The following is a 26,992-nucleotide window of genomic DNA, read 5'->3' on the forward strand; positions in this document are numbered from 1 at the left end:
GGCCATGATGGAAAGGGGTCATGACCGGCATGCACTGCAGTGCAGGGTTAAAGTGAAGAAGCTGCAGAACGCCTACCACAAAGCCCGTGAGGCAAACCGCCGCTCCGGTGCTGCCCCCGCCACCTGCCGTTTCTACAAAGAGCTGGACGCGATACTTGGAGGCGACCCCACCTCCATTCCGAAGGCCACCATGGACACTTCAGAGGCCGTAGCAGCACAGAGTTCAACAAGGCAGGAGGAAGAAAGCGGGAGTGAGAGTGCTGAGGAGGAGGGGGGCCCAGAGCCAGAGGATGGCCCAGCATCCCTAGATGCATGCAGCCAGGAGCTGTTTTCAAGCCAGGAAGAAAGTAGCCAGTCACAGCGGACAGTGCTTGGTGAAGAACGAACAGCAGAGGAGGTGCCTGGTAAGTGGCTTTTATTTTGGGAAGGTAGTTGTTTGGTGCAGGCTCTTGGGGTGAGGAGAATTAGGGCTGTGGGCATGCCTAGATGCAGAATAGGGCGTTGATGTGCTCTCTCACATCGCACTAATCTGCCTCAGTGATCTCTTCAAAGGTCTCATGCAGAAGCTGGGCAATCTGCTTGCGCAGGTTCCTTTGCAGAGCTACTGTGCTCCTTGTCCGAGTAAGGCTAACATGACCGCACCATGACGGGCGGGGGGACCATTGCTGCACACAGGCAAGCGGCATAAGGGCCAGGGCGGAAGTTGTATTGTAGTAGAAGACTTTCCGTTGCTTCCCAGGTCACCCTCAGCAGCGAGATATCTTCCAGGACGAATTCATACTGTGGAAAATGTGAGGATAGTGTTCAGTATAGGGGCTCCCTGCAGCTGTTGGCTCTCCCCAAGGCACAGAACCAACCCCAGAGGACACTATGGCCCTGAAACACTCAGTCCGCCTTGCCCCTGTGCTTACTCACCATTTTGGGGCTCCTGTGGTTTATGTGCACTCGTTTTGGGACCATCACTTTCTGCTATTGTGTACACTGTACTTGTCTTTAAGTGCGGCCGAATAATTACTCTGTCAAGTGTGAACAATGCTGCCTCTGTTAAGTGTTGCATTTTGGCTTTACAGATGCAACCTTGAGATCCCAGCCGTTCTTTTTATCAATGGCTGAAAGACTACAAAGAATCAGGAAGCGTACGTGAAGAACCAAAGAGGACAGTCCCTTACTGAAAATCAAAAAGTACAGGAGTGGCGGGAGACTGAAAGGAGGCTGCACCAGCAGAATGCGGATTGCCGGCACCAAAGCATGGAATGGCTCATAAGCATTATGGAGCGCCAAGTGGACTCGATACAGGCACTCATAGCACTGCAGATGGAGCAGATCTGCTCCCGCCCCACCCCCACCGTGAAGCCCTTGTCACTCCCCAACCCACTTCCCCCAACATCCGGTTTCTTACTGCCACCAGCTGCCTCCAACACCTATAGCTTCACCACCCAGCCCAGCAAACTATGACCCTTACCCACTGCACTCAACCCCCATCACCATGCATTTTAGCCAGCCTTAAGTGCAACACTCATTGCGCGGCACTCCAGACAGGAAGGCTGAATATGATAACAGGACAGACACAAATCTGTGATTGTCCTGTTCCCCACCCTGCCCCCTTCCCTCCTCCCACACAGCACAGCTGTGTCATGCCCTTTCTGCTTCCCCAGCAGTTGTGTTTCTTTTCAATAAATGATTTTTTTGGCTTTGTAAACATTTTTTACTGCATTAAGTAAAAGATACCGTAGCCCAGGAAAGCAACAGGCACTGCAAGTCAGTGCATCATACGTAGCAAACACAGATACCTACTAGCATTGGAGCCACTGCACTTAACTCCCGTGCAGGGCACCAAAGGTTACTGGTGGCTTTCAGCATCGAATTGCTCCCTCAAGGCATCCCTAATCCTTACAGCCCCACGCTGGGCCCCTCTAACAGCCCTGGTCTCTGGCTGTTCAAATTCAGCCTCCAGGTGTTGAACCTCCACGGTGCAGGGCTGAGTGAAGCTTTCACCCTTCCCTTCACAAATGTTATGGAGGGTACAGCACACAGCTATAACTGTGGGGATGCTGTTATCGGCCAGGTCCAGCTTCCCATACAGACAGCACCAGCGGCCCTTTAAATGGCTAAAAGCACACTCAACAGTCATTCTGCACCGACTCAGCCTGTTGTTGAACCGCTCCTTGCTGCTGTCAAGGCTCCCTGTGTAGGGTTTCATGAGCCATGGCATTAAAGGGTAAGCGGGGTCTCCAAGGATAACAATGGGCATTTTCACTTCCCCTATGATGATCTTGTGGTCTGGGAAGAAAGTCCTGGCTTGCAGCTTCCTGAACAGACCTGTGTTCCGAAAGATGTGTGTGTCATGCACCTTTCTGGACCAGCCTGCGTTAATGTCCATGAAACGCCCTCGGTGATCCACAAGAGCTGGGGAACCATAGAGAAATACCCCTTCTGATTAATGTACTTGGAGGTTAGGTGGTCTGGGTGCCAGAATTGGAATATGCGTGCCATGATCGCCCCTCCGCAGTTAGGGAAACCCATTTGTGCAAAGCCAGCCACAATGTCACGCACGTTGCCCAGAGTCACGGTTCTTCTGAGCAGGATGCGATTAATGGCCCTGCAAACTTGCATGAACACGATTCCAACGGTCGACTTTTCCACTCCACACTGGTTAGCGACTGATCGGTAGCTGTCTAGAGTTGCCAGCTTCCAGATTGCAATAGCCACCTGCTTCTCCACCGGCAGGGCAGCTCTCAATCTCATGTCCTTGCGCCGCAGGGTTGGGGCGAGCTTAGCACACAGTCCCATGAAATGGCTTTCCTCATCTGAAAGTTCTGCAGCCACTGCTCATCATCCCAGACTTGCATGACGATGTGATCCCACCATTCAGTGCTTCTTTCCCGAGCCCAAAAGCAGCGTTCCACTGTGGTGAGCATGTCTGTGAATGCCACAGGCAATCTCGTGTCATATGCGTTATATGAGTCGACATCATCGACAGACTCCTCACTGTCAGTTTGTAGCTTAAGGACTAACTTGACTGCAATTCGCGACATGCTGGTGAGACCCATCAGCATGTTCCTCACAAGTTCAGGATCCATTCCCGCAGACCAAAAGGGAAGACAGAGCGCGCAGTACAAAAAATGTTGGAAGATGGCGCCAAATGTGGATGGAAGCACAGGGGTTGCTGGGATGCGAAGCAATGCATCATGGGGCGTTGGGACAGGACCCAGAATGCCCTGCACTCTCCCCCCCCCACCTCCTTCACACAAGCCACAGCACCAGAATACAAAGAGGTGCTCTGTGGGATAGCTGCCCATAATGCACCGCTCCCAATGCCACTGCAACTTCCGCAAATGTGGACACGCCACTGCTCTTGCAGCTGACAGTGTGAACACATGGCAGCACTTTCCCTGCTGCAGTCCCTGAGGGCTGGTTTAACTCAAAGCGCTCTACATCTGCAAGTGTAGCCATGACTTAAGAGAGATAGAAACTACTTATATGGCAGCTGTAAGGGGACAGCAGAGGCTGAAAAGTGGGAGGTCTTAGCAGCAGTGGGTTGAGGCCAGACAGTAGATTTAGTTATTCCGTTCCATGCTGTGGTTCCTGCAGCTGGAACTCCTACTGAGCCCTGGTCTATACCACAAACTTATGTCAGCATAACTACGTTGCTCAAGGGTGTGGATTTTCCACACCCGAGTGACGTAGTTATACTGACCCAACCCTTGTCTTAGACAGCGCTCTATCGATGGGGGGGTTTCTCCTGGGAACACAGCTACCGCCTCTCGGGGAGGTGGAGTATCTACGCCAACGGACCCAGCTGTACACTGCTGTATCGTAGGTAGCGTCTTCACTAAGTGCTACAGCAGCACAGCTGCATCGCTGCAGTGCTGTACGTGTCGACAAGCCCTAAATCCCAGCAAAGATTAAAGCTGCCCCACCACCACCCAGGAAAAAAATTGAGACACAGAGATGGAAACAGAACGAGGAGTACTTGTGGCACCTTAGAGACTACAAGTGCTCCTCGTTCTTTTTGCTGATACAGACTAACATGGCTACCACTCTGAGAGGAAACAACTGCTACTTCCCAAAGAGGTGACACCTCTGTGGATAGCCCACCTAAAAGAGAGGCATCATTTCCCATAGACCAAAGCTGTGTTGTCAGATGATGGGAAGTTAAGGAAACAGGGAGACAGCTGGCAATGCAGCAGCTGCTCAATTGTTTCCTCCCCTTCCCTTTCTGAATCTGGGCACTGACTCAGAGGAGGCATTGTTATATAAGGAGCCTTTGGTGACGCAGAACCAGTCAGGGAGCTAACTGCTGTACACAGCGCATGTTGCCATTGGGAACAGCAGGACAGATTCCAGAACGGAAGCAACCAGAGAGCTAGGAAGATCCAGACAGCCTGGGAGTCACAGATGACATTATAATGATTCAGCCAAGGAGTCCAGGATTCTCAGGGCAGAATCAGAGCAGTTCCCTGAGGGCACAAACCCATCTGCCATCAAGGGAACAAATCCATCTGCAGTCCCCCAGAGCCTTACTCTGATTTCTCCAGCACTAAGGATGGGTTTTTAGCAGAACAGCCAGTGACATGAAGGCATCTACAAGGAATTCAACCCAGCTGAGATCAGTTTAAAAGAACAATTCTTCATCAGAATTGTATGGTTCTACCATCGTTTCCATTATTTGACTTATTAAGATTCTGTTAGATTTAGTGGGCACGTTAGTGAGGTGTGAAATTCCAACTGTACCCCTCTACGGAAATATAATGACATTTAACACTGCTTAAGTGTTGGGAATTTTTCTCAAGCTTATAAAAGTTAGTCATATATCCATGGAAGTTAGGATACAAAGGGTACTGTCTAAGTATGTGCATCATTTGTGATGACTGTCTCAGCTATGGACCTGATCAATTCTTAATTCTCTGTGTGTGTTTTTTATGAGTATGACCCTTTATTAATATTTAGTGTGAAATACTGTCCACAATAGTGCGTTGTCCAGGGACTCTATAACCTTTTCATTTTAAATAGGGGAAATGAGTAAGCTGTGTCTGTTGTCCTGCCCACTCCAGGTATTAGCAAACAAAGGGTACATGCAAAATGGCTTGGCTAGTGCAAGGGCAACCCTGGGATGTGTTTTGCACCTCTCTTCACAAGTTTTGATTAATTTGGCCCAAAGTTGGAATTTGTTGAAACACAAATTAAGAAAATGTTGAAAATCAACCACCTGAAAAACTTCAGACAATAAATGAATTTAATATGTTTGTGATCAAAAGGGTACATGTAGCTGGGTTCAGGGGAGAAATTCTCTACTGGCACGACCAGCACCAGAGTGACCATGCTATGCTTTTATTATTTACTACTACTCCGTTGAATAACAGTGTGACAGAGACCTACCACAAAAATCATAGGATCTACACCATGGTGGCTCATCTGCTCATGGGAGACTATCAGGGTCCTGCCATCCCAGAGGCAGAACAAGAGGTCTGAACCCCAAGAATAAGCAATTCAATCAACTGATTGTATACACAATTATTATACTATACTACTCCCCTATGATGAGCTGTTTCTATAACAACATCCTACCCTGTTGTCTGAAATGTCCCCCCCCCCCGCCCCATTTTCTTGTCCACTGTCTAGGGTAACTGTGATATTACACCCCATATTCTTCATAGAAATATGGTTATGATATGCATATGGCATATCTAGGATATATTTTATGCAAAATGGCTCATGTAAGGTACCATTGGAAAGGTTATGATTTACTGAATGTGATTATCCAATTTGTATGCATGTATCATTTCTGTATCTAAAGTTAAGAATATTGACTATGTGTGTGTATTTGCAAGACACCCACCAGACAACCAGCCATCACAGCCTTGATGGGCTGTTAGGAAGAAACAATAAGACTGTGAAGATACTAATCTCTCTCCTTCCCCGAGATGCTTCCTGGGAGATAGCTGTGATACTACCAGATCAGGAGATAAGTTAACCTCATACAAAATATCACCTTGGACACTGCTGGTACTTTTCCTCTGTAGGGGATGGGGATCAAACAAAGGTTTCCTGCCTTAGGAAAATCCTTTTTAAGGCTGGGGAGGGGGTTAATCTGGACTCTCCACCATTGCCTACCCAAGAAGAAAGACTGCTGAAAGTATCTGAAGGGACAAAGGAGCAAACCTGAAGAGAAAGGCCGGGGTGAGTCCAGACTGAGACAGGGGTCCAGTCAGTAAGAAGAAATAACTGGAACTCTGAACCTGCTTAATTCTACAGAACACTCTATAACCTGCTTAATTCAACATTTAGGATGAGAAATGACATTTTGTAACCTGTTTCTTTAGTGAATCAAATTTAGTTTGCATGTTTTGTTTTATTTGCTCAATAATTTGCTTTGTTCTGTTTGCTATCTCTTATAATCACTTAAAATCTGCCTTTTATAATTAATAAATTTATTTTGTTTATTATTAAACCCAGTTTGTGCAATTTCTAACTGGGGGGGGGGGGGAAGAAGTTGTGCATATCTCTCTTCACATTGAGGGAGAGGGCGAATTTTTATGAGATTGCACTGTGCAGATCTTTCTATACAGTGCAAGACAATATTATTTTGGGTTTATTCCCCAAAAGGGGTGTGCATGTGCAGTGCCATCCCTAGTTATTCTGGGGCCCTACGCAGCCCCCCTGTGTGTGGGGGGGAAGGCCTCTGCAGGGGGCGGGGGAGAGGGGCTGGCCCCAGGACTCCACGGGGGCGGCTGGTTTAGGGGGCAGGGGGGAACCGCCCCCCCAGCACTCACCGGCGGCACGGCTGGGTCTGGGTCGCTGCACTTGCTGCCACCAGTGAGTGCAGGCCTGGCCTTGCTGCAGTCCTCAGGGGCGGGAAGGGGCAGGGCAGAGCAGGGCAGGGGCTTTGGGGAAGGGGTGGAGTGGGGGTGGGACTGGAACAGAGCAGGGCTGGAAGAGGGAGGGCTGGGGCAGAACAGGGGCTGGGGCTATGGGGAAGAGGCAGGGCAGGGACTGGAGCAGCATGCAGCTGTGCAGGGCACCAGGAAATTTGGCTTACGCCGCTGGGTACTTTGCGTATGGTGTCAAAGTTTGACTCAGACTCACAATTTATCAGACCACTCTGTTTTATTAGCAAAGCTGCTCTGCTAATACATTTAGAAGTGAGCTCCCCGAGTGGGGCTTGTGTCTTTTAATATATACAGTTTTTTAGAGAACAAGTTACAGAGAAGTTACAGACAAAAGAAGAAAAAGATTTTAGTCACCACCCTTCGAGATCCCTGAGACCAGTCACGTATCTTCAATTACCTGCCACCCTTAACAATCTCCTTTAACAGCTTCCAGTTAACTTAACTAATTGCCCTTCACACCTTCCATTCTGATGCCTGCTTCTTAGACGTGCTGGCTCTATCTTAATTGCTTCTCCATTCAAAGCTAACTGTCCCTACGTGTGCTCCCTCAGATACTTTGTAACATGTTTTGGCATGGCCTCTCATATACAATGTATCTAGCATGTCCCCTTATACAACGTTATACTTATACAGTGTTATACTTCCACAATGGGTAGGGATGGCCCTGCACGTGAGTACTGTGTGAATCCTCTCACACAGAGCTGACTTCAGTCTGTGTCTGCAGCTTGGTGTGGCCCTACCTGTGTGTGTGTACTGCAAGAGGCCCAAGAGCTGAATTCAGCAAAACAGAGAGGCTGGTGGAACAGGAGGGGCTCAGTGTACCTCCATGCATCAGGTGGCATCCCAAAACGGGGGTCCAACCCGTCACAGTAACAGTCCCTCAAACTGAAATTCTGGAAATCGAAAGGCAGTTTGGCAAAAAGAAAATGGATTAAACATTTGAGTAGGACCTGACTGAATATGTATTAGGGAATCAATACTGAAGGGTGACTAACACCCGGACAACACAGTCTGCCTAATCAGAGCACATCCTTAGTGAAAGGAAATCCTTAATCTATGAATCTCAGAAACAGTTCATACATCCTAACTGGGGGTTCTCACAATGCAACATCAGAGCAAAGTGTGTCCTGTGGCATCCAGCAGCTTCTTTCTACAGGTCACTGCAGAGTGAGGGCAAACATGAACAGCAGCACGGCTGGCGCAAGTACAAACAATAATCATGGTTATCTTTTTTTGTTTGTTTGTTTTTCCATTTAAATATTCAAGTCTGCATAAATTAGGTGTTGCAATCAGGACTCTGGCAAGTTACCAGTGCAGGCCTTAGTACTATAAGGTGTGTACACACATACTTCAACATATACTTAAGACTGACTAGGACTATCCCACATCTGAAAGAACAAAACAAATAAATCAACAATTGGGGCTCTCACTCTTGATTTGACACTTGATTTGGAGATGGTCTGGAGTATGCATATTCTCATCGTCTTCTTTCCTTTACTTGTCTTTTTATGTTTTCCTGTTCTTGCTGAAGCTCTGTTTACTGTTTCAATAGCCAGGAGGAGCAAACATAGCAGTGAAACAGGAAGCTATGGAGAAAATTTAACCTCTATCTCCCAAGTATTTGTGATATGAAACTATTTGCTGTACTTCAAGGGTAGGTAGCCTCAATCTGTGTGTATGTGGGGCTCAGTACTGGAGAGACAAGGCCAGACTCTCAGCTGGTGTAATCAATATAGCTGGTTTGAAGACTTACATCAACTGACGATGTGGCCCATATGCCTATATCGACTTGTGTGTGCCATCTCCATTTAATTAAAACAGTGTTTTTTCCAGTGGAAGGAAAGAAGAAGCTAATTTAAACACACAATTGCCAATTTTGCATGCCTATGTGATCATCTGTACATGCAAATGTAAGATGTGCATGAATAATTTATGCAATCACTTTTGAAAATTGTTCCTATCCTGCTTAGATTTAAGACACTGAACATAATTAGGGCCTTCACATTAAGTCCCATGGATATCTTGTTCTAGGCCTGTTCCCTATTCCAATATCTTTAGGGAAGGATGACATCTTCACAGGGTACCATTCCCTCTTCTAATCCTCAGGGAGATGCACAGGGCTTTTCTCTTGAGGTCCCCCTCTCCCCTGCCTTCCCTGTCTGTTGCTTACCTTTGGTCTCCTATTACCTTTCTGAGTCTCTTACTATAGTTCTTCTCTTATGTTTCTTCTTTTAACAAGCTGCACAATCTTTTATATCTGCTCATTTTTAGCATTTTCTAGCAGTGTTAAATCTGATAAAGGATTTTTGCAACCCAGCTGCCAAAACAGGCCTTCGGGACAGCTGGTCAGGAGATCAGCCCACTCAGAGTAGCCTCAGAATTGGGCAGCGTGGACAGTTCAGTGCTGCACACCCAGCTGCACCAAGTGCTCATCAGTCACATGACCCTTAGTGTTTTCAGCCACTTTTGCCACAGATTAGAGCCCTGCCTCTGTGACTGCTTGTTATTTATGTAACGGTTCAAAGGGACTTTGCACTTGTGCAATGAATAGATGTCTGGTTCTAAATTATGATACAGAAGATAAGTGGAAAGCAAGAAGCTATAATTAAATTGAAATGTGCATGCTTGTGTGAAAGCACCAACCCTTCCTAGGAGCCTTCACCAACCCTCTCTCAGCCAGGAAGCCACTGCTAGTCCTTCCCCAGACCTTGGTTCTGTGATGCTACCCCATAAGAACGGCCATATTGGGTCCAACTAGCTCAGTATCCGGTCTTCCAACAGTGGCCAATGCCAGGTGCCTCAGAGGGAATGAACAGAGCAAGCAATCATCAAGTGATCCATCCCCTGTCCCCCATCACATTACTATCATGATCTAGATAAATGACATACAGATGAGACTAAGTCCAACTCCGCTCACTGGGTGAGATCAATCTGTGAAAGGATTTAAGTCAATCTCTAACTAATAGAAATTAGAAAGAGTCCTGTGGGGGACTATCCCACATCTTTCTACTGCCGGGTTTTTTGCTTCTCCCTCTAAAGTGCCTGATGTTGGCCATTGCTGGAGATAGGATACTAGACTGGACAGACACTGGGTCTGAACCAGTATGGCAATTCCTGTTATTTCCTCATTTTTACATATGGGGAACTGAGACTCAAGGAGATAAAGGACCCGATTCGAAGCCCATTGAAGGTCAGGGGAGTCCTTCTGCTTACTCAAAGGGTTTTGGATCAGGTCTTATGTAACTTGCTCACAATAACATGGAAAGATGGCAATGAATTTGTTCATTCCCCTTACATCTACAGTTAAAAAAATCTCAATCCATTTTCTTGGCACTGTTAGTTTGTATTGTGATTATATAAACAGAGCAATTGTGTATCTAATAAGAAAAATGCAAATCAGAGGCAGTAACAAGACACTCATGTGGCTTCTTGAGCTGTTGCCAGCCAACTCCTCACTTTAACTTTAGACTGAAAATGGTCTTATTCACAGTTCAAAGAAACTATGAGTTACAACATAAATAAAAGGAGTATTTCAGAAAATAATATATTTTGTCCACAGCCAATTAATTAAGCTTGTGATCATGTGGAATGTAACCATGCCAGGATATGCTTTTAAATAACTTTTACACATTTGGTAAATGTAAAATATTGTGACACAAAAAGAAGAGATTACATAAAAATATGGAAAGCAGTTGGAGAAGACTGGCAAAATCATAACAAAGAAAAATTAGGAAAGCTAAGGGACAAGAGAACAGTGAAAATTATTATACCAACATTCTTGTACACTTAATGATTTGGACTTCTTCCACCTGAGAATCACGAAACACATTACAATAATTAACTAATCCTCAAAACACTCCTCTAGAATGGGAAAATATCATTATACATAATTTATGGATGAGTAAACTGAGGCACAGAGGAGTTAAGTGACTTTTTCACAGTCACAGAGTAACTAAATCAGTGGTAGAGATGGGAATAAAACACATAGCTCCTGAATAGCTACGCTGCATACTTTAACCATAAGACTGTTTCCTACTGTTAAAAAATAATCTTGTACACTCTGAAATATTCCTCCTTGCAAATCCCTAACCAAAATATATATTTTAAAACCGCAAGAAATACTGGAATGAACAATAAGACATATTTATCAAACCATGAAGGAAAACTGGATTGCACACATCCATATTCTCACCTGTGACAGATAATATAGATAATATTCTTCATCTGTGCTATAATTCAAGGTCAAAATAAGTAACCCAATACAGGACATTAAAAACTGTCTTCGTTTTATTTAATGGTTTCTGAATATGCTGTGTGAGAACAGAACAGAAAGTGCTATGCTTTGGAAGCATTATCTTTTGGGGAGATGTAAGATAAAGGTCCAGACCACTTGCGGCTATCAAAAATCATATACAACTTTTCACAAGGATCAGTGTTAACCCTGGTATCCTGCCTAAATTATATTTTGGTTACATATTTCCTACTTATTTTCCCCAGATTCAAATGGATGTTGTATTGTAACTGCCTGGGCCAAAGAGCCAACAATACAGTTTGTGCAGTGGGAGATCATGAAGAAAACAGAACCACATGTATGTAAGTTGTCACCACTAATACCTCTGTGTACAAATAGTTCTGACAAATAACAAAGGCTTTGTGAAAAAGACTAAGGAAAAATATATAAATAGAATCCAAACAAATGCAAAATACACTGTTTTTATCAGTACACTGCTGGGCCTTGGGGTTGGATATGACAAGTTCACACAGTTAAACTTAGGAAAGCCATTTAACTTCTCAGTGCCTCAGCTTCCTCCTTCCTTCCTTGCACTGACTTTTAATGAAACTGACATTATCGGATTAAAATATGACTATAGATCATTGTTGCAATCACTATTTATATATTTGCAGAAAATATTGTACAAAGGTTGTCAAGTAAGATGTCTATGAAAGAGTAATGATTTGCCAGTTATGATTATGCTATTTGTATGCATGTATCATTTTTGTATTTAAAGTTATAAGTATTGGCTCTATACCTGGATTTCAAATGTTTGCTTCTTGGGTAACGCCCACGAAGTAATAATCCAGATATGCCAAGTAAGATATCTGCAAAGATGTCATAATTTGCCAGATATGATAATATTGTGTATGTTTGTATCACCTTTGTATTAGGAGTTATAAATATGTATGTATGTCTGTATTTCAAAGTTGTGCTATGCTTCTGGGTGACACGCCCAGACAGTTTGGCATCAGCACTGCCCAGCCTACTTGATGGCCCATTAAGGACCATCAGCTATACAATTGAGAGAAGGCAGATACACCTTATGACTCAGCAACGCATGCTGGGAAATGCCTATGGAGAGAACTCTAAGGCTTCCAAGCCATGTGCTGAGCAGCTTGTGTTTGAAACAAAGGAAGCACAGGCCGCATGGCCAGAGACTATAAAAGGCAGCTGCATCTTCTCCATCTGGTCCTCAATCCTGCTTCTTACCTCTGGAGGAACCTTGCTAAAAACTGAAGCTCTGAACAATGGACTGAATGACCCATCCAAGCTGTGGATGTACTCCAGAGACTTGACTTAAGCAAGCAGTTTATTCCATCACTGCTACAAGCGTGAGCCAAGAACTTTGCCTTTACTGTATGTAACTGATTCCTTTAACCAATTTTAACTCTCACCTTTCTCTCTCTTTCTTTTTCTTCCTTTCTCTATAAATAAACCTTTAGATTTTAGTTATTAAGAATTGGCTGTAGCATGTATTTGGGTAAGATCTGAAACATTCGTTAACCTGGGAGGTAATGTGTCCGATCCTTTGGGATTGGTAGAACCTTTTCTTTTATATGATGAAATAAGATTTACAAAAATTTTCATCATATTTGATGTGGGTACCTGGATGGAGGCCTGAGGCTGGATCACTTTAAGGGAACTGGGTTGTTTGGACTTCTGAGTAATGAGTAAGGTAATAAAGAAGCTGTTTTATGCTGGCTTGGTGAATCTAAGTATTGGAATATCCACCAGCTTTTGGGGGTTTGGCTGCCCCATTCTTTGCAGTTCACCCTAATTGAGTGACCATAGCTTGTCCCCACTAGGACCCCGGTCACAGAAACTTATGAGAATATCAGAAGAGACTGCAACAAAAGACACACTCAGGGTATATGACAGACTTTCCAGAGTACTGGTAGAATGGGCTGGTGTGTTGCACATATGTGAAAACAGAGAAGGTGCAAACATTTGAGACAGGTGTTTGGGCTAATAAATCTGCTATAAATACCACCATTTGGGCTTTCAACAAAAAAAGAACAAAGTGTGAGACCTGCTGCCATTAGCTTGCATGTACATATCCCTGCCTTGACATGTAAAAGCCAAAAAAAAAAAAAAAGTTGTTTACACTACAGACTCAGGACTGAGTCAGTGAGCAAAGATGGAGTTGGTTGTTAACTTGCATACGAATGATGATGCTTTGCACTCCTAGAGTACCTTCTACCCTAGAATCTTAAGATGCTTTGTTACAAACATTAACTAATATAGTTTCACAACACCCCTGTGAGCTATGCAAGTATTATACCCTCCCTTCACCAGCTGTAGCATGTCAGTGTGCTGGAGCTGTGTCTGTTACTAGGATTAACGTTAAAGCAGTACCATGAAATGTGATGAAACGTAATAAATATGTACCTCAGAGGGTTAAATACCAGAGAGGAAGAGGAGTTAGTTAAGTTACACAAGAACAAGTTGACACAAGAACAAATGGATATAAACTGTCCATCAACAAGTTTAGGCTTGAAATTACACAAAGGTTTCTAACCATCAGAGGAGTGAAGTTCTGGAACAACCGTCCCAGGGGACCAGTGGGGACAAAAAAAACTAACTGGCTTCAAGAATGAACTTGATAAGTTTATGGTATGGTATGATGAGATTGCTCACAATGGCATATAGTCAATCTCCAACGGCCAGAGATGGGACTTTAGATGGGGAGGGCTCTGAGATACTATACAGAATTCTTTCCCAGGTGTCTGGCTGGTGGGTCTTGCCCATGCTCACGTCTAACTGGTCACCATATTTGAGGTCAAGAGGAAATTTTCCCCCCAGGTCAGACTGGCAGAGACTTCTGGGGGTTTTTCGCCTTCGTCTGAAGCATGGGGCATGGGTCACTTGCAGGTTTAAACTAGTGAAATGGTCAATTCTTTGTAACTTGAAGTCTTTAAATCATCATTCGAGGACTTCAGTAACTCAGCCAGGGAATAGGGGTCTATTGCAGGAGTCAGTGGGTGAGGTTCTATGGCCTGCAACGTGCAGGAGGTCAGACTAGATGATCCCTTCTGGCCTTAAAGTCTATATTTTTGAGGTCTTGTGTATCAACTGTGGAAGGATGGTCTTATGGTTAAGGCACTAGCCTGGAACTGAGGAGTTCAATTCCTATCTCTGCCATAAACATCCTGAGTGTTCTTGGGTCAGTCATTTGGGAGCTGGCTTATCAATGGCTGAGCACCCACAGCTTTCCTTAACTTCAGCTTGAGCTGTGGATGCTCAACAGCTCTGAAAATCAGATCCTTAATCTCTCAGCTTCCCCTCTGGAGAATGGTGCTAAATTTACCAGTGGCACTAAATCAGATATTTCTTTGGAGGGAGGGGCGTTCCGGCTTCCTCCCCTGGCTGGGATCCCATTCTGGTACCTGGTCCACCTCCAGGGACTCCAGGTCTCCCTCATCTGGAAAGTATTCCCTCTTTCTTACTCACAAAGTGCATAAGCTAGTGCCACCAGCAGTAGAGTTCTCAGATCACAACATCACTTGGTCCAGCTGCCTTGGGTCAAATCTGGGTGGTGTTGAAACCCTGGGTGAGCCAGGTTGCAATGCTACTCACTGAAATTTGGCCTGGTTACACCTCCATCAGTACATTCCCACTGCCTCCCACCACACCTGGTTTTTATTCTTTGCTGTTGATACTGGTATTTTGCAGCTCAGCTACTTCACTGGCTGAGACACAAAGAAACTCCACAATAAAAACAACGTGGGGATGGAGATGGCTCCTAACATAGTGTATGACCTCATGGTCTCTTTCTTGGTGGGTTAGCACAAGCAGGCATGAGCCCAACAATGACTGAAGAGGGGACAAAAGCAGCTTCTCAACGGCAGCTGGGGCTGCTGACTCCAAAACACTTTCATTCACTTTCCTGGAGTAGGAAGCACCCTCTCCCCTGACCTTCCTCCCAGTGTTACTTCCTAAGAACTTCCCCTCTGGGAGGAGCTACACTCTTTGGAGCGGTCTATGGATATGCCACGTGCACAGACCCAGTCAGTGCAATAACTTGGTTACAGTTAGGGTACCCGGTAATCCTTTATTACAAGAGACGTGCCATATTTTTTCATCTCTGTACAACAAGATGGAGAGTTGCTGAGTGATACAAAAAGCAGCACAAAACACACCTGGCGAATGTAGGCGAGTACTGCTTATTATTAATAACAACAACAACGATAATAAATAATGATAATAAATATGAATGAGAATGCCGGGAGGAGAGGTGGGGTCGGGGTGCTAAGAAAACAGTCCCTTATTTTTTAAATACAATGTTGGCAACCCTAATTACAATACACTCAACTGAAACAACCCTCAAGGGAGCATTTCAACAGCAAGAACACTGGAGCACTACAGGCTTTAGCCACAGACCTCATGTCTGGAGAGCTCTGTGCCAGCAGAGGAACCCCCTTGGTCTGGCAAATTCCTTGATGGCATTTCTCTTCACCTTAGGGTAGAATCCAGCCCACTGAGTTTCATACCTCTTACTGTGTTGGGTCTTTCGGAGAAGACCTTCAAAACCAATATCCTGTTTGCTCTGCATGGATTTTAAAGATCCAGGGAACTTTTTATAAATTTCCTTGGCCAAAATTTCCCCACTCTGCTCACCACAATATCGTGCTATGTGTTGGTTTTATGTCAGACCACCATCCTCCATCCCAAAGGTGACTATGTTTCAGCGGTGCTGTGTTTTCAGTATGTAGATTATATTATTGTTCATGTAGTGCTGGTGATGTACAATGGGCAATGTGTGTTCAGCAGATAAAAGTGATCTGCATCAAAGAGAACAATACAATAAAGAGTGAGGTGTGGTTTTTGAAACTGGATGAATGACTCATGAAACGTCAGTTTTTTTGGGGGGCGTTTTAACCAGGAGAAGAAAGAGGTAACCTTTAATCAAGAGGCTGTTGCAAGCCTAAAGAGGGGCAAGAGCAGGTGAGTGATGCAACGGGAGCAGTCAAAAAGAAATGATGAGCTATGAACACGGCATAGAAAAATAGGAGGTAAAAGATATAGGTGGGAATAGAATTTTGCAAAGCCTCAACAATGAAGAGAGGCAAGAGAAGAGTCTTCTTCATGTGGCTGATATAAATGTAGAGCAGCAAACATTTAGATGGTTAACCAAGATAATTACGACTAAAGTAACAGAGTATTATTACTGTGATGCCTCCTTCGAATTTGTGAACTGGGCACTGAGTTGTTATATGTTCCATAGTCTGTTTTGGGTGACCACTGTCAAGACATTGGAGAGTCTTTAAAATTTTCATTTATGCAGCAAGTATCCACCTCTGCCAGGATTTGTGTGGATATGGTTTAGGGCTGCCCATGAGCTTTGTGGGCAATCGAAGCCAGGGATCTTCTGCGTTGGGTCTTTCACAAGGTGTTTATATTGACTTCTTGTGAACTCCATTCGGCTTTCTAAGCTCTTTGGGGTTGAAGTTGCATTGATGAAGGTTAAATACGTGGGTCCAAAAGGGCTTACGTAACTTCAAGCAGTGGTAAGGGACATTTTTAAGGTCCTGGTGGATGGGAAGATGTTCATTTTCCACAATCCTATGGAATTCCCAAATGGTTGCGGCATGGCAGCAAATGGATGTGGGAGCACTGGCAGAACAGGTGTTGGGGTTGACTTGAGGGTTCCAGTGATGCACTGCATTGCAGTGTTCAGTTGGACATCAACAAGTCGAGTATGGCTACTTCTGGTCCACACTGGTACACAGTACTCAACTATGGAGTACACAAAGACCATCACTGATGTCCATAACACTGATGCTCTCCAGCTTGTGCTTGCCAGTTTCTGGACCAGGTTGACCCTTGCCTTAGTCTTGGCAGCTACTTTCTTCAGATGTTCATGGAAGGTTAGTGTGTGATCCTTCTTCACTCTGAGATAGTTTGGAGTGGGGTCATGTCACACAGTATTGCTGCAGAAGATCACTTTTAGGGTGCGCTTAGCGTTTCTGTTATCAAGATGGAATGCAGTGATTTTTGTTTTGTGAGGATTCGGTTTGAGCCTCCATTTCTGGAAATATTCCTCCCTGGTGGTTCCTGTTCATGGTGGAGTCGATGTTGCTGAAGGTGCTACTTGAGTTGCCAGGGCAAGATCATCCACATATGCAAATTTGTGTGACTTCATTGGCGGCATATCGCTGGTATAAACACTGAAAAGCATCTGTGTGAGTACTAGCCTTGTGGCAATCCATTGCAGAGGAACCGGGGCAAACTGACTTCATTGCCCAAGTGGACATGTAGCCACCTATTGCTCAGCATCAAAATCACGACTAATGCCATCAACCCGGTGACCAAACATCGATCAACAGTCTACCGGTCTTCAGAATAACAACTCAAGCCACCATAATAGTCCTCTTCATGGCCAATTGAATGCCAGATAGGTTCTGGAACAAGGATCCCCCAACTTAACAATTGAGGGACTTTCCCGGGCAAAGTCCGAGTATCTTACAAACATGCTGAAGATGCATAACATTGACGTCCTTACGCACCAAGAAACCCACGTCACCAATCACCAACAGGCTAGCCGCTATCGTATCCATGGTTACAACCTCACGACTAGCCACTATTATCCAAAATATAGCCTGGCCATTTATGTGAAGAACACCATCATAGATTTTGATGTTTTCCCCTGCAACTGAAAAAAGAAGCCACCGACACCATTGCCATCAGGATACGGGAGCTGCATATTAACATGTATAAAGTCCCTAATTCAAAATGGTCAAGGCCAGCATTCCCAACTCCACCAATCCCAGCCACCACACTATGTGGGGCTATGAAGTAAATGAAGCCGATGCTAAAGACCCCATGGACTGGATGTTCGCAAAAGAGCTGGAATTGTTCTTTCATCTCAAGGAGTGAGCAACTTTCCACTCTGCTTGCTGGCAACGCGATTACAATCTGGACCTCACCATTGTTTCCACAGACCAAAGCGGGAGTATGCTTCATGCATCCCGCAAAACACTTCCCAACTTCCCCAACAGACAACATAGGTCCATCATCATCCAGGTCAGCATCAAAATCCCTGTGATTCTGTCAAAATGAATCCCACGGTGGAACCTGGCCAGAGTTGACTGGTATTGCTAATAGGGAATCCATCAAAAAAGTGGTGATTCGAATCCCCATGACACCAGAATGTTATCAGATATGTTGGCCTCCTTACCGCTGCTGCCAAGAAGAGTATCCCCCAGGGCTTCCAGAAAGCATATACCCCCTGCTGGACAAAAGAGATCCAGGACCTGCACCAGCAGTACAACCAGTCAGGCACTCTACAGGTTGTGAAGGCCCTGTTAAGAATCTCTAGATTCAGCCAGATGCCAGAGGTGGATTGAACGCACTGAAGGTCTGAACTTCACACACTCAAGTCTCCTGGGCCTTACTACGACGTCTCGGAGCTGCTAATCTGACAGAATACCAAACATTAAAAGTCCAGCCCAACTTCATAGCCTCCAAATCGGGGAGAGCATAAAAGGACCACTCAACAAAAACACCAAGCGAAAGATCCATTGTCAGCTACATCGGACAATGACCTCAATCCCTCCACAAGACCCCATCGCCATCAGTACAGATGAAGCGAAAGACAGTTTAGCCACAATGAAGAAAGGAAAGATGGCCAGCAGAGATGGTATCTCCCTGGAATTTCTTCATCAACTAGGCCCCAGGAGAGTCAATGGCTGGCAAAACTGTACACCAAAACCATGGAATCTGGATGCATCCCAAAAGCCTGGCTGGAGGCGATAGTTATTGCCATACTCAAACCAGGCAAGCGCACTGACAACCCAGGAAGTTATAGGCTGATATCACTCCTGTGCACTACCTACAAACTCCTGGAATGTATCATTCTCTGGAGAGTCAGTCCTCTCGTCGAGTCAGTGATCCCCCGAAGAACAAGCTGGATTCCAGACTAAATGCAGTTGTTGCAACCAAGTTTTGGCCCTTGTACACGCATTGAGGCCAGATTCCGGAAGAAATTTAAGACTGGAGCAGTCTTTGTAGACCAATCATCAACCATCAATACAGTCTGGATTAAAGGCCTGATGCGGAAACTTGCAAGATCCTGCCGCAAAACACTTCGCCTGCTATGAAGAGAAGAGTAGAAGCCAGTGAAGGAATTGAGCACTGCTGTATAGTTTATAAAGGTGGGTTTTTTTTCTGTCCTTCCTTTTTAGCCTCTTCCCTTTCCCAAAGCTGCAGGACAAACCTCATTGTGTGTCTCCCGCATTCCATTCCTTGCCCCTTTCACGTAGTAGTCTCTGTATGGACCCGTTTTCCTGACTCCTTTTGGTCATGTACTCTCCTCTTTCAAGCTGCACTCTAAAATATACTCTTTTCAAAAGGCCTCTAGTTCCTAGTCTTTTTCTCACAGAAGTACTTAGAGTGGTTTGGTGCACCATTCTGATGGAAGCTTGGAAGAAACTTCCTCTATAGGCAGATTATTCCATAATTGTCCACTATGGGCTTTCATGCACCTTCCTCTGAAGCATCTGCTATTAGACCACTGATCTCAGATGGTAACACCTAGGTTGCGAGGATGAGGGCGGAAGAGGTCAATAGAGAAAAATAGGCATTAGATTTTTTTTTTAAATCTTTGCTAGTTTAACTGCTCAGTCATTTGCTATTGTATCGCATCATTGTTTTTTGTCTGCTAGGGCACCAACCCTAAACAGTAGGGGCTGGGCAAAAATGCCAAATATAACATTTTCATTTTGTTCAAAATTTTCATGTAATTTTTCACCAAGATAAAACAAAATTATTAATTGTGCCAATAAATACAGAGAATTTTCAAAGGAAATTAAAGTATTGTGTGAAATTTCCTTCGAAACTTTATTTTGACGAACTCTAGTGAACCCATGCAACTGGGAATAAATTTACTACTGTGAGCGGTCCCATTTGTACAGCCTGCTCTGAGGGCTGCAATCCTGCAATATGAGCCTCACAGCTGGACCGTCACACTTGTGTGGTGTCCCACCGAAGTCCCCGGGGCTCTGCATGGGTATGAGAGTCCACCCACACAGATCAGGTTGTAGTTTGAGGATTTTAGATTGTAACCTCTTCTCTCTATAACTCTCTGAAAAGCACCTCACTCACGTTAGAAGCTAGCAAAACACAGACTAATAATAAGTGTTTTGGGATCAAAGGCGTTTTAATAGAGGGAAGCTATTATTAAACCTGCGAGTAGTTTTCTTAAAAACTATTCACATATGCAGCGTTGTCTTGACATCCCACATCAGGGCACATGAGAGCCCCCTGCTAGCAGCATTGTGGTTATATGGAGAGCCTGCAATTAGTGCTGTGCTCATCGTTACCGTTTTTATTAGGTAAGCAAAGAACCTTTTAAGAAAGAGACAAATATTAAGTAGTTAAAAAGAAGTTAGTTTCTTACCAGACTAATAGTCACAAAGGTTTTGGCCGGAGAGCTGTGCTCAGCTGGCGGGGGCTGCAGACTGTGCGCTCCAGTGCAAGGACGCCACCAGGCTGGGTTTCCAGGACCGAAGCCTTTGAATTGCGGAGAGACAGGAGATTGGGAAACTACAGAGCCCAGAATGCCGCGGGGGCTCAGGCGGCCTGTTTCCCGGTGGCCCCGCCCGCGGGGCCGGGAACATGGCTGGAAGCAGCGGCGGGGCTAGCGGCGCGGTGCCGGAGTACGAGGTGCCCGAGTTGCACACTCGCGTGTTTCACGTGGGTTCCTTCGGCGCGCTCTGGAAGCGGAGCCTGCCCGGGGCGGAGCTGGCCGTGCAAGGGGCGGCGGCAGAGGACGGGGCTGCCGCCGTGGCGGAGGAGTTGGGCTGCGGGCTGGAGACCGCGGCAGAGCTCAGGGCTGTGTGCAGGTAACTGCAACCAGAGCATGGCGGCGGGGCGGGGGGCGAATCCTGATCGCCCGCAACACGCTCCCTTACGAGGCGGGTCCTTCAGGGGAAGCCAAAGCCTTGGTGCTGCACGCCAGGCAGGAGGCCCTGCGAGAGAGGAAGGAGGGGGTCTGCGTGCTGCGGCGCTGACCCAGAGCGGTGGGAGGCGTTTGTTCAGGAGCAGCTCATGTCCTTAGGGCGAGTCATGTCCTTAAAAGCTTTGCTGGCACAGCTGTGTCGGGGGGGTGCCTTTGCTTTTATGCACCCCCAATTCCTGTCTCAGGGAGCTGTGCCCTGCGACAGCTCTAGTGTAGGTGTGGTTATGCTGGCGAAGAAGTTGGCTTGTGGCTCTGACTTACTCTGCCTGGGGGACCTGGTTTAAGCTAGACTCGGTGGCACCAGTTGTGTATCCGTTAGGGAGGGCGAGCAGGTATCGGCCACTCCCGCAGACGCTTTCAAGGGTAGACATGGTCTTAAAGTGCTTTTGTCCGTGTAGCTTACGCTAGTTCCCTGAACTACATAAACTGCGCTGGCAGGAGTGAGGTTTTGTTTTTGTAACAACAGTTCTGCCCGCACTAGTGCTCTGTTTGGTATGAAAATGTCATTAAAAAAAATCACCTCTAACCGATAGTACAGGAGTGGCAAAAGTTTTAAGTATAGACTTGGCCTTAGTCTGCCTTGCATGCGGGGCTGGCTTTAAGCACGAGCTGACTCTTTGTGGCCCCTGCATAGACTTGCAATGTGGCTGTGAGGGACAGTCTTACTTTCCCATCTCCATTGTTAAGACTGGTGAGGAGGCATCTTGTAATAAGCTAGTTTAGCGTCACTCCTTTGGGAGCCTCATGCCTGCCTGCAGACCAGTAAATTTTAAGGCTGGGCCCTAGTATCCGGGGAGAGAGTTGTCTAGTGGCCAAAGCAACAGACTTGGAGTGAAAAGTTAATGGATTTTTTAAGCCCAGAAAGCACCATTATTGTGATTTTGTAATCTATCCTCCTGCATAAGAAAGGTCACAGAGTTTCACCCACTCATTCTTGCAGGAAGCCCAACAACTTGTGGTGAGCTAGAGTATATTTTTTAGAAGCGCAGCTGAATTCTGTATCTAGCTCTGTTACTGACTCGATGTGTGGCCTTGGGCAAATTTTGTGCCTCAGTTTCTCTACTTGGCAGAGGAAAAGCTGCTGGAGTGGGGTGGCAAGAACATCTCTTGTTGCAGTTTGAAGACAGGAGATAGTAACGATGAATATAGGGAGAAACTATGGAATGCTCATTTAAGTGTCAGATCCATGCATCAGGTATAAGTAAGCATTATCTAAGGGCTTGTCTACATTACCCACTGGATCGAGAGGCAGCAATCGATCCAGCGGGGGTCGATTTATCGCGTCTAGTCTAGATGCAATAAATAGATTGCCAAGCACTCTCCGGTCGACTCTGGTACTCCATCAGGGCGAGAGGTGGAGTCGACGGGAGAGCGACAGCCATCGACTTAGTGCAGTGAAGACACCATGGTAAGTACATCCAAGTACATCTAAGTATGTTGCCTTCAGCTATGTTATTAACGTAGTTGAAGTTGCATAACTTATATTGATCCTCCCCCAATGTAGACCAGGCCTAAACATTAGAGCTTAGTAAGCCATTGAGGAAGGCAGGCCTGCAAGGGTCATTCAGATGCTGCAGGAAGGAGTGTCTCTGATTCAGTAGGTGGGGCTCTTCAATCTTGTCTTCACTGGAAAAACATACCAAAAATTCCTACCATTCTCTCACCAGTTGAACTGAACTGGTGTTTGCGCTGCTGGGCGCTCTAATGTAGACGAGTGTCCAGTGCTAAAATAATTTTTCTACTGTTTTGATTGGACTTGGTTTATTGAAATAGAGAAAAGGAGCTCAGATCATTGGAACCTTGCCTATGTTAGGGCTCCTGCTGGTTTTAATACTGACTTAGCAGAACCAGAGGGAATTCTTTCATAAGCCTTCCCAGTGTAGATACAGCCTCTGAGGTTATGTCTACACAGCAAAGAAAACCCCATGGCTAGCCTGTGCTAGCCAACTCAGGCTTGCGGGGATCGGGCTGATGGGCTATTTCATTGCTGTGTAGATATCTGGACTTGAGCTGGAGCCCAAGCTCTGGGACCCTCCCACTCCATAAGTTCCTTGAGCCTGGAGGTCTTCTCAGCAGTGAAACAGCCCTGCAGCCCAAGCCCCACAAACCTGAGTTGGGTGGCACGGGCCAGTCATAGGGTTTTTTTTGCCGTATAGACATACCCTGTGTCACAGCATTGTGCTAGGTGGCACTATGCTACTGGAATTGTGATCTTCTGGATAAGACATGCAGTGGACGTAGCTTGTAGTTACTTTAACAGAAGTAGCGTGTCCCTGGCCAAATTTCAGTTTGCCATATTCTGCCTACCTAATATGCCCTGTGTAGTTTCAACTGGACATAGTATTCTTCACTTCCTGTCTTAACTAGATAGTGTGTCTTTGTGCTGTCAAATAGCTTTTGTTTTTCATCCCAGGAGTGGCTGTGCTACGGTTTATATTTTGTCATGTGTTTTGGGATCTGTCAGAATGAGAGGAGCTTGTCTGTATATTCAGTATATATTTCATCGCAAGGAAAATTGAGAAATGCTTGCTACTGCTATGACCACTAAAGAAGAAACAGATCATGGCGTTACACTAGATTATCTGAACTCCGACAGCCAAGAATGATGGCCATGCACATTTTGACCAGAGTGAAATATTTATGGAGGCTGAGATCACAATGGCCTGTGCATGCAGGAATTGAAGACAGGAGTGCTGGGGGTAATGGCAGGACGGTAATCCTTGGGTTGGTGACAAAGACAACGTTATTTGCTCCAGACCGTACGTCTCTATACACTCCTATGTGAAATTGTTCATGTAATCTCACCCTGATATGATGATGAACTCTAATGATTGGGTCTTGACAAGCAGGTTAGGTGAGGGATAGAGGCATCTTCTCTGCAGGTTGGGGAGAGGCTGTCAGGTTCACCAGGAATGGTCAGTAAGGAGACTTGACATCTAGAGATAAGATTTTTATTTTCTTTGTCTACCACTCCAATATTACAGAACAGCATTCACTTCATGTTGTCTTGTGCAGTGCAGAGAGCCGTGAACTCTAATGCCATCTAGGAGACAGGAGTGGGAGAGAATCCCTGTTGAGGTTACAGGGACAAACCATCCCGATGAGTCGAAAGAATAGTAAATATGGCAGGCGATCAGCTTGGCTTAATGGTGAAATCTTAGCGGATCTTAAACATAAAAAAGAAGCTTACAAGAAATGGAAGGTTGGACATATGACCAGGGAAGAGTATAAAAATATTGCTCGGGCATGTAGGAATGTTATCAGGAGGGCCAAATCGCACCTGGAGCTGCAGCTAGCCAGAGATGTCAAGAGTAACAAGAAGGGTTTCTTCAGGTATGTTGGCAACAAGAAGAAAGCCAAGGAATGTGTGGGCCCCTTACTGAATGAGGGAGGCAAACTAGTGACAGAGGATGTGGAAAAAGCTAATGTACTCAATGCTTTTTTTGCCTCTGTTTTCACTAACAAGGTCATCTCCCAGACTGCTACGCTGGGCATCACAAAATGGGGAAGAGATGGACAGCCCTCTGTGGAGATAGAGGTGGTTAGGGACTATTTAGAAAAGCTGGACGTGCACAAGTCCATGGGGCCGGACGAGTTGCATCCGAGAGTGCTGAAGGAACTGGCGGCTGTGATTGCAGAGCCATTGGCCATTATCTTTGAAAACTCGTGGCGAACGGGGGAAGTCCCGGATGACTGGAAAAAGGCTAATGTAGTGCCAATCTTTAAAAAAGGGAAGAAGGAGGATCCTGGGAACTACAGGCCAGTCAGCCTCACCTCAGTCCCTGGAAAAATCATGGAGCAGGTCCTCAAAGAATCAATCCTGAAGCACTTGCATGAGAGGAAAGTGATCAGGAACAGCCAGCATGGATTCACCAAGGGAAGGTCATGCCTGACTAATCTAATCGCCTTCTATGATGAGATTACTGGTTCTGTGGATGAAGGGAAAGCAGTGGATGTATTGTTTCTTGACTTTAGCAAAGCTTTTGACACGGTCTCCCACAGTATTCTTGTCAGCAAGTTAAGGAAGTATGGGCTGGATGAATGCACTACAAGGTGGGTAGAAAGCTGGCTAGATTGTCGGGCTCAACGGGTAGTTATCAATGGCTCCATGTCTAGTTGGCAGCCGGTATCAAGTGGAGTGCCCCAAGGGTCGGTCCTGGGGCCGGTTTTGTTCAATATCTTCATAAATGATCTGGAGGATGGTGTGGATTGCACTCTCAGCAAATTTGCGGATGATACTAAACTGGGAGGAGTGGTAGATACGCTGGAGGGGAGGGATAGGATACAGAAGGACCTAGACAAATTGGAGGATTGGGCCAAAAGAAATCTGATGAGGTTCAATAAGGATAAGTGCAGGGTCCTGCACTTAGGACGGAAGAACCCAATGCACAGCTACAGACTAGGGAGTGAATGGCTAGGCAGCAGTTCTGCGGAAAAGGACCTAGGGGTGACAGTGGACGAGAAGCTGGATATGAGTCAGCAGTGTGCCCTTGTTGCCAAGAAGGCCAATGGCATTTTGGGATGTATAAGTAGGGGCATAGCGAGCAGATCGAGGGACGTGATCGTTCCCCTCTATTCGACATTAGTGAGGCCTCATCTGGAGTACTGTGTCCAGTTTTGGGCCCCACACTTCAAGAAGGATGTGGATAAATTGGGAAGAGTCCAGCGAAGGGCAACAAAAATGATTAGGGGTCTGGAACACATGAGTTATGAGGAGAGGCTGAGGGAGCTGGGATTGTTTAGCCTGCAGAAGAGAAGAATGAGGGGGGATTTGATAGCTGCTTTCAACTACCTGAAAGGGGGTTCCAAAGAGGATGGCTCTAGACTGTTCTCAATGGTATCAGATGACAGAACGAGGAGTAATGGTCTCAAGCTGCAGTGGGGGAGGTTTAGATTGGATATTAGGAAAAACTTTTTCACTAAGAGGGTGGTGAAACACTGGAATGCGTTACCTAGGGAGGTGGTAGAATCTCCTTCCTTAGAGGTTTTTAAGGTCAGGCTTGACAAAGCCCTGGCTGGGATGATTTAACTGGGAATTGGTCCTGCTTCGAGCAGGGGGTTGGACTAGATGACCTTCTGGGGTCCCTTCCAACCCTTATATTCTATGATTCTATGAGAACATGGGGAGGCAGAAGCTGTCTGGGGTAGAGAACAAGTCACCTGATAGCAGCCCATTGGTCTTGTAGCAGAAGGAAGGCAAGTGTGCATACCCGGGAATGGTCTGGCACTGCTGCAAATTGGCTCCCAAATCTCTAATGTTGTTGTTCTCCTCTCCAAATTAAACAGTCCTAGTTTTCTGAATCTCACCTGATACAGGCCTTCCCAACACCCAAGACTGCCTCTGATTACTTTCAATTCCTTTCCTTGTATTTTTTCTGTCCCTCTTTCTTTGGGATGAGGTGACAACTTGAATGCATTCTTCAGTCTGTATTAGAGAGAAGCAACAGGCTAAATTCATCCATCTTGTAACCCTGACTTCACAGGACTTCTGCTTGAAGCAGATGCATCCTGGATTTAATCAATTTTGGTTTTATCTACAATTACTGTTCTCGTAAATGAAAGTGATTTCAATTAAAAAGCGAATTTATCCCCCATTACGCTAATATGTGAGGGAAAAAGGGAGAAATACTCCTCCCTTATCCCCTTTAAATAGCAACAAAAAAGATAATGAGAGCAGCCTGTTTATAATGGGCTGAAGGAACTTTCTGAAAAAGAATTCATAGTTAAATCCTGTTAAAATACATGACATGGTCAAATGTCTATTCTTGACAATCTACCTTATGAAATTATCTGACATTAAGAAACAATCAAATAATATTTAACTTGGTGCATGTTCTAGCATCCTATGCCTATACTAAATCTCTTAAA

General features: G+C 45.5%; 1 protein-coding gene and 1 long non-coding RNA gene across 2 annotated transcripts in view; one reads left to right on the forward strand and one right to left on the reverse strand.

The window, feature by feature from the left end:
- Positions 1 to 400: 400 nt before the first annotated feature.
- LOC142072215 (uncharacterized) lies at positions 401 to 20,743 on the reverse strand. The gene is made up of 2 exons (XR_012668628.1): positions 20,564 to 20,743; positions 401 to 780 (listed from the first exon to the last, which is right to left on the reverse strand). It is a non-coding gene; the product is annotated as an uncharacterized LOC142072215 (long non-coding RNA).
- SNAPC3 (small nuclear RNA activating complex polypeptide 3) overlaps positions 20,741 to 26,992 on the forward strand; it is a 28,759-nt gene continuing 22,507 nt past the window's right edge. The window contains exon 1 of the mRNA XM_048851294.2: positions 20,741 to 21,008. Within this exon, the coding sequence (XP_048707251.2) occupies positions 20,782 to 21,008 (227 nt within the window). The 5' untranslated portion in view covers positions 20,741 to 20,781. The remainder of the gene's footprint in view (positions 21,009 to 26,992) is intronic.

The sequence above is a fragment of the Caretta caretta genome, chromosome 5, assembly GCF_965140235.1.
Source record: "Caretta caretta isolate rCarCar2 chromosome 5, rCarCar1.hap1, whole genome shotgun sequence".
NCBI classification, from domain to species: Eukaryota; Metazoa; Chordata; order Testudines; family Cheloniidae; genus Caretta; species Caretta caretta.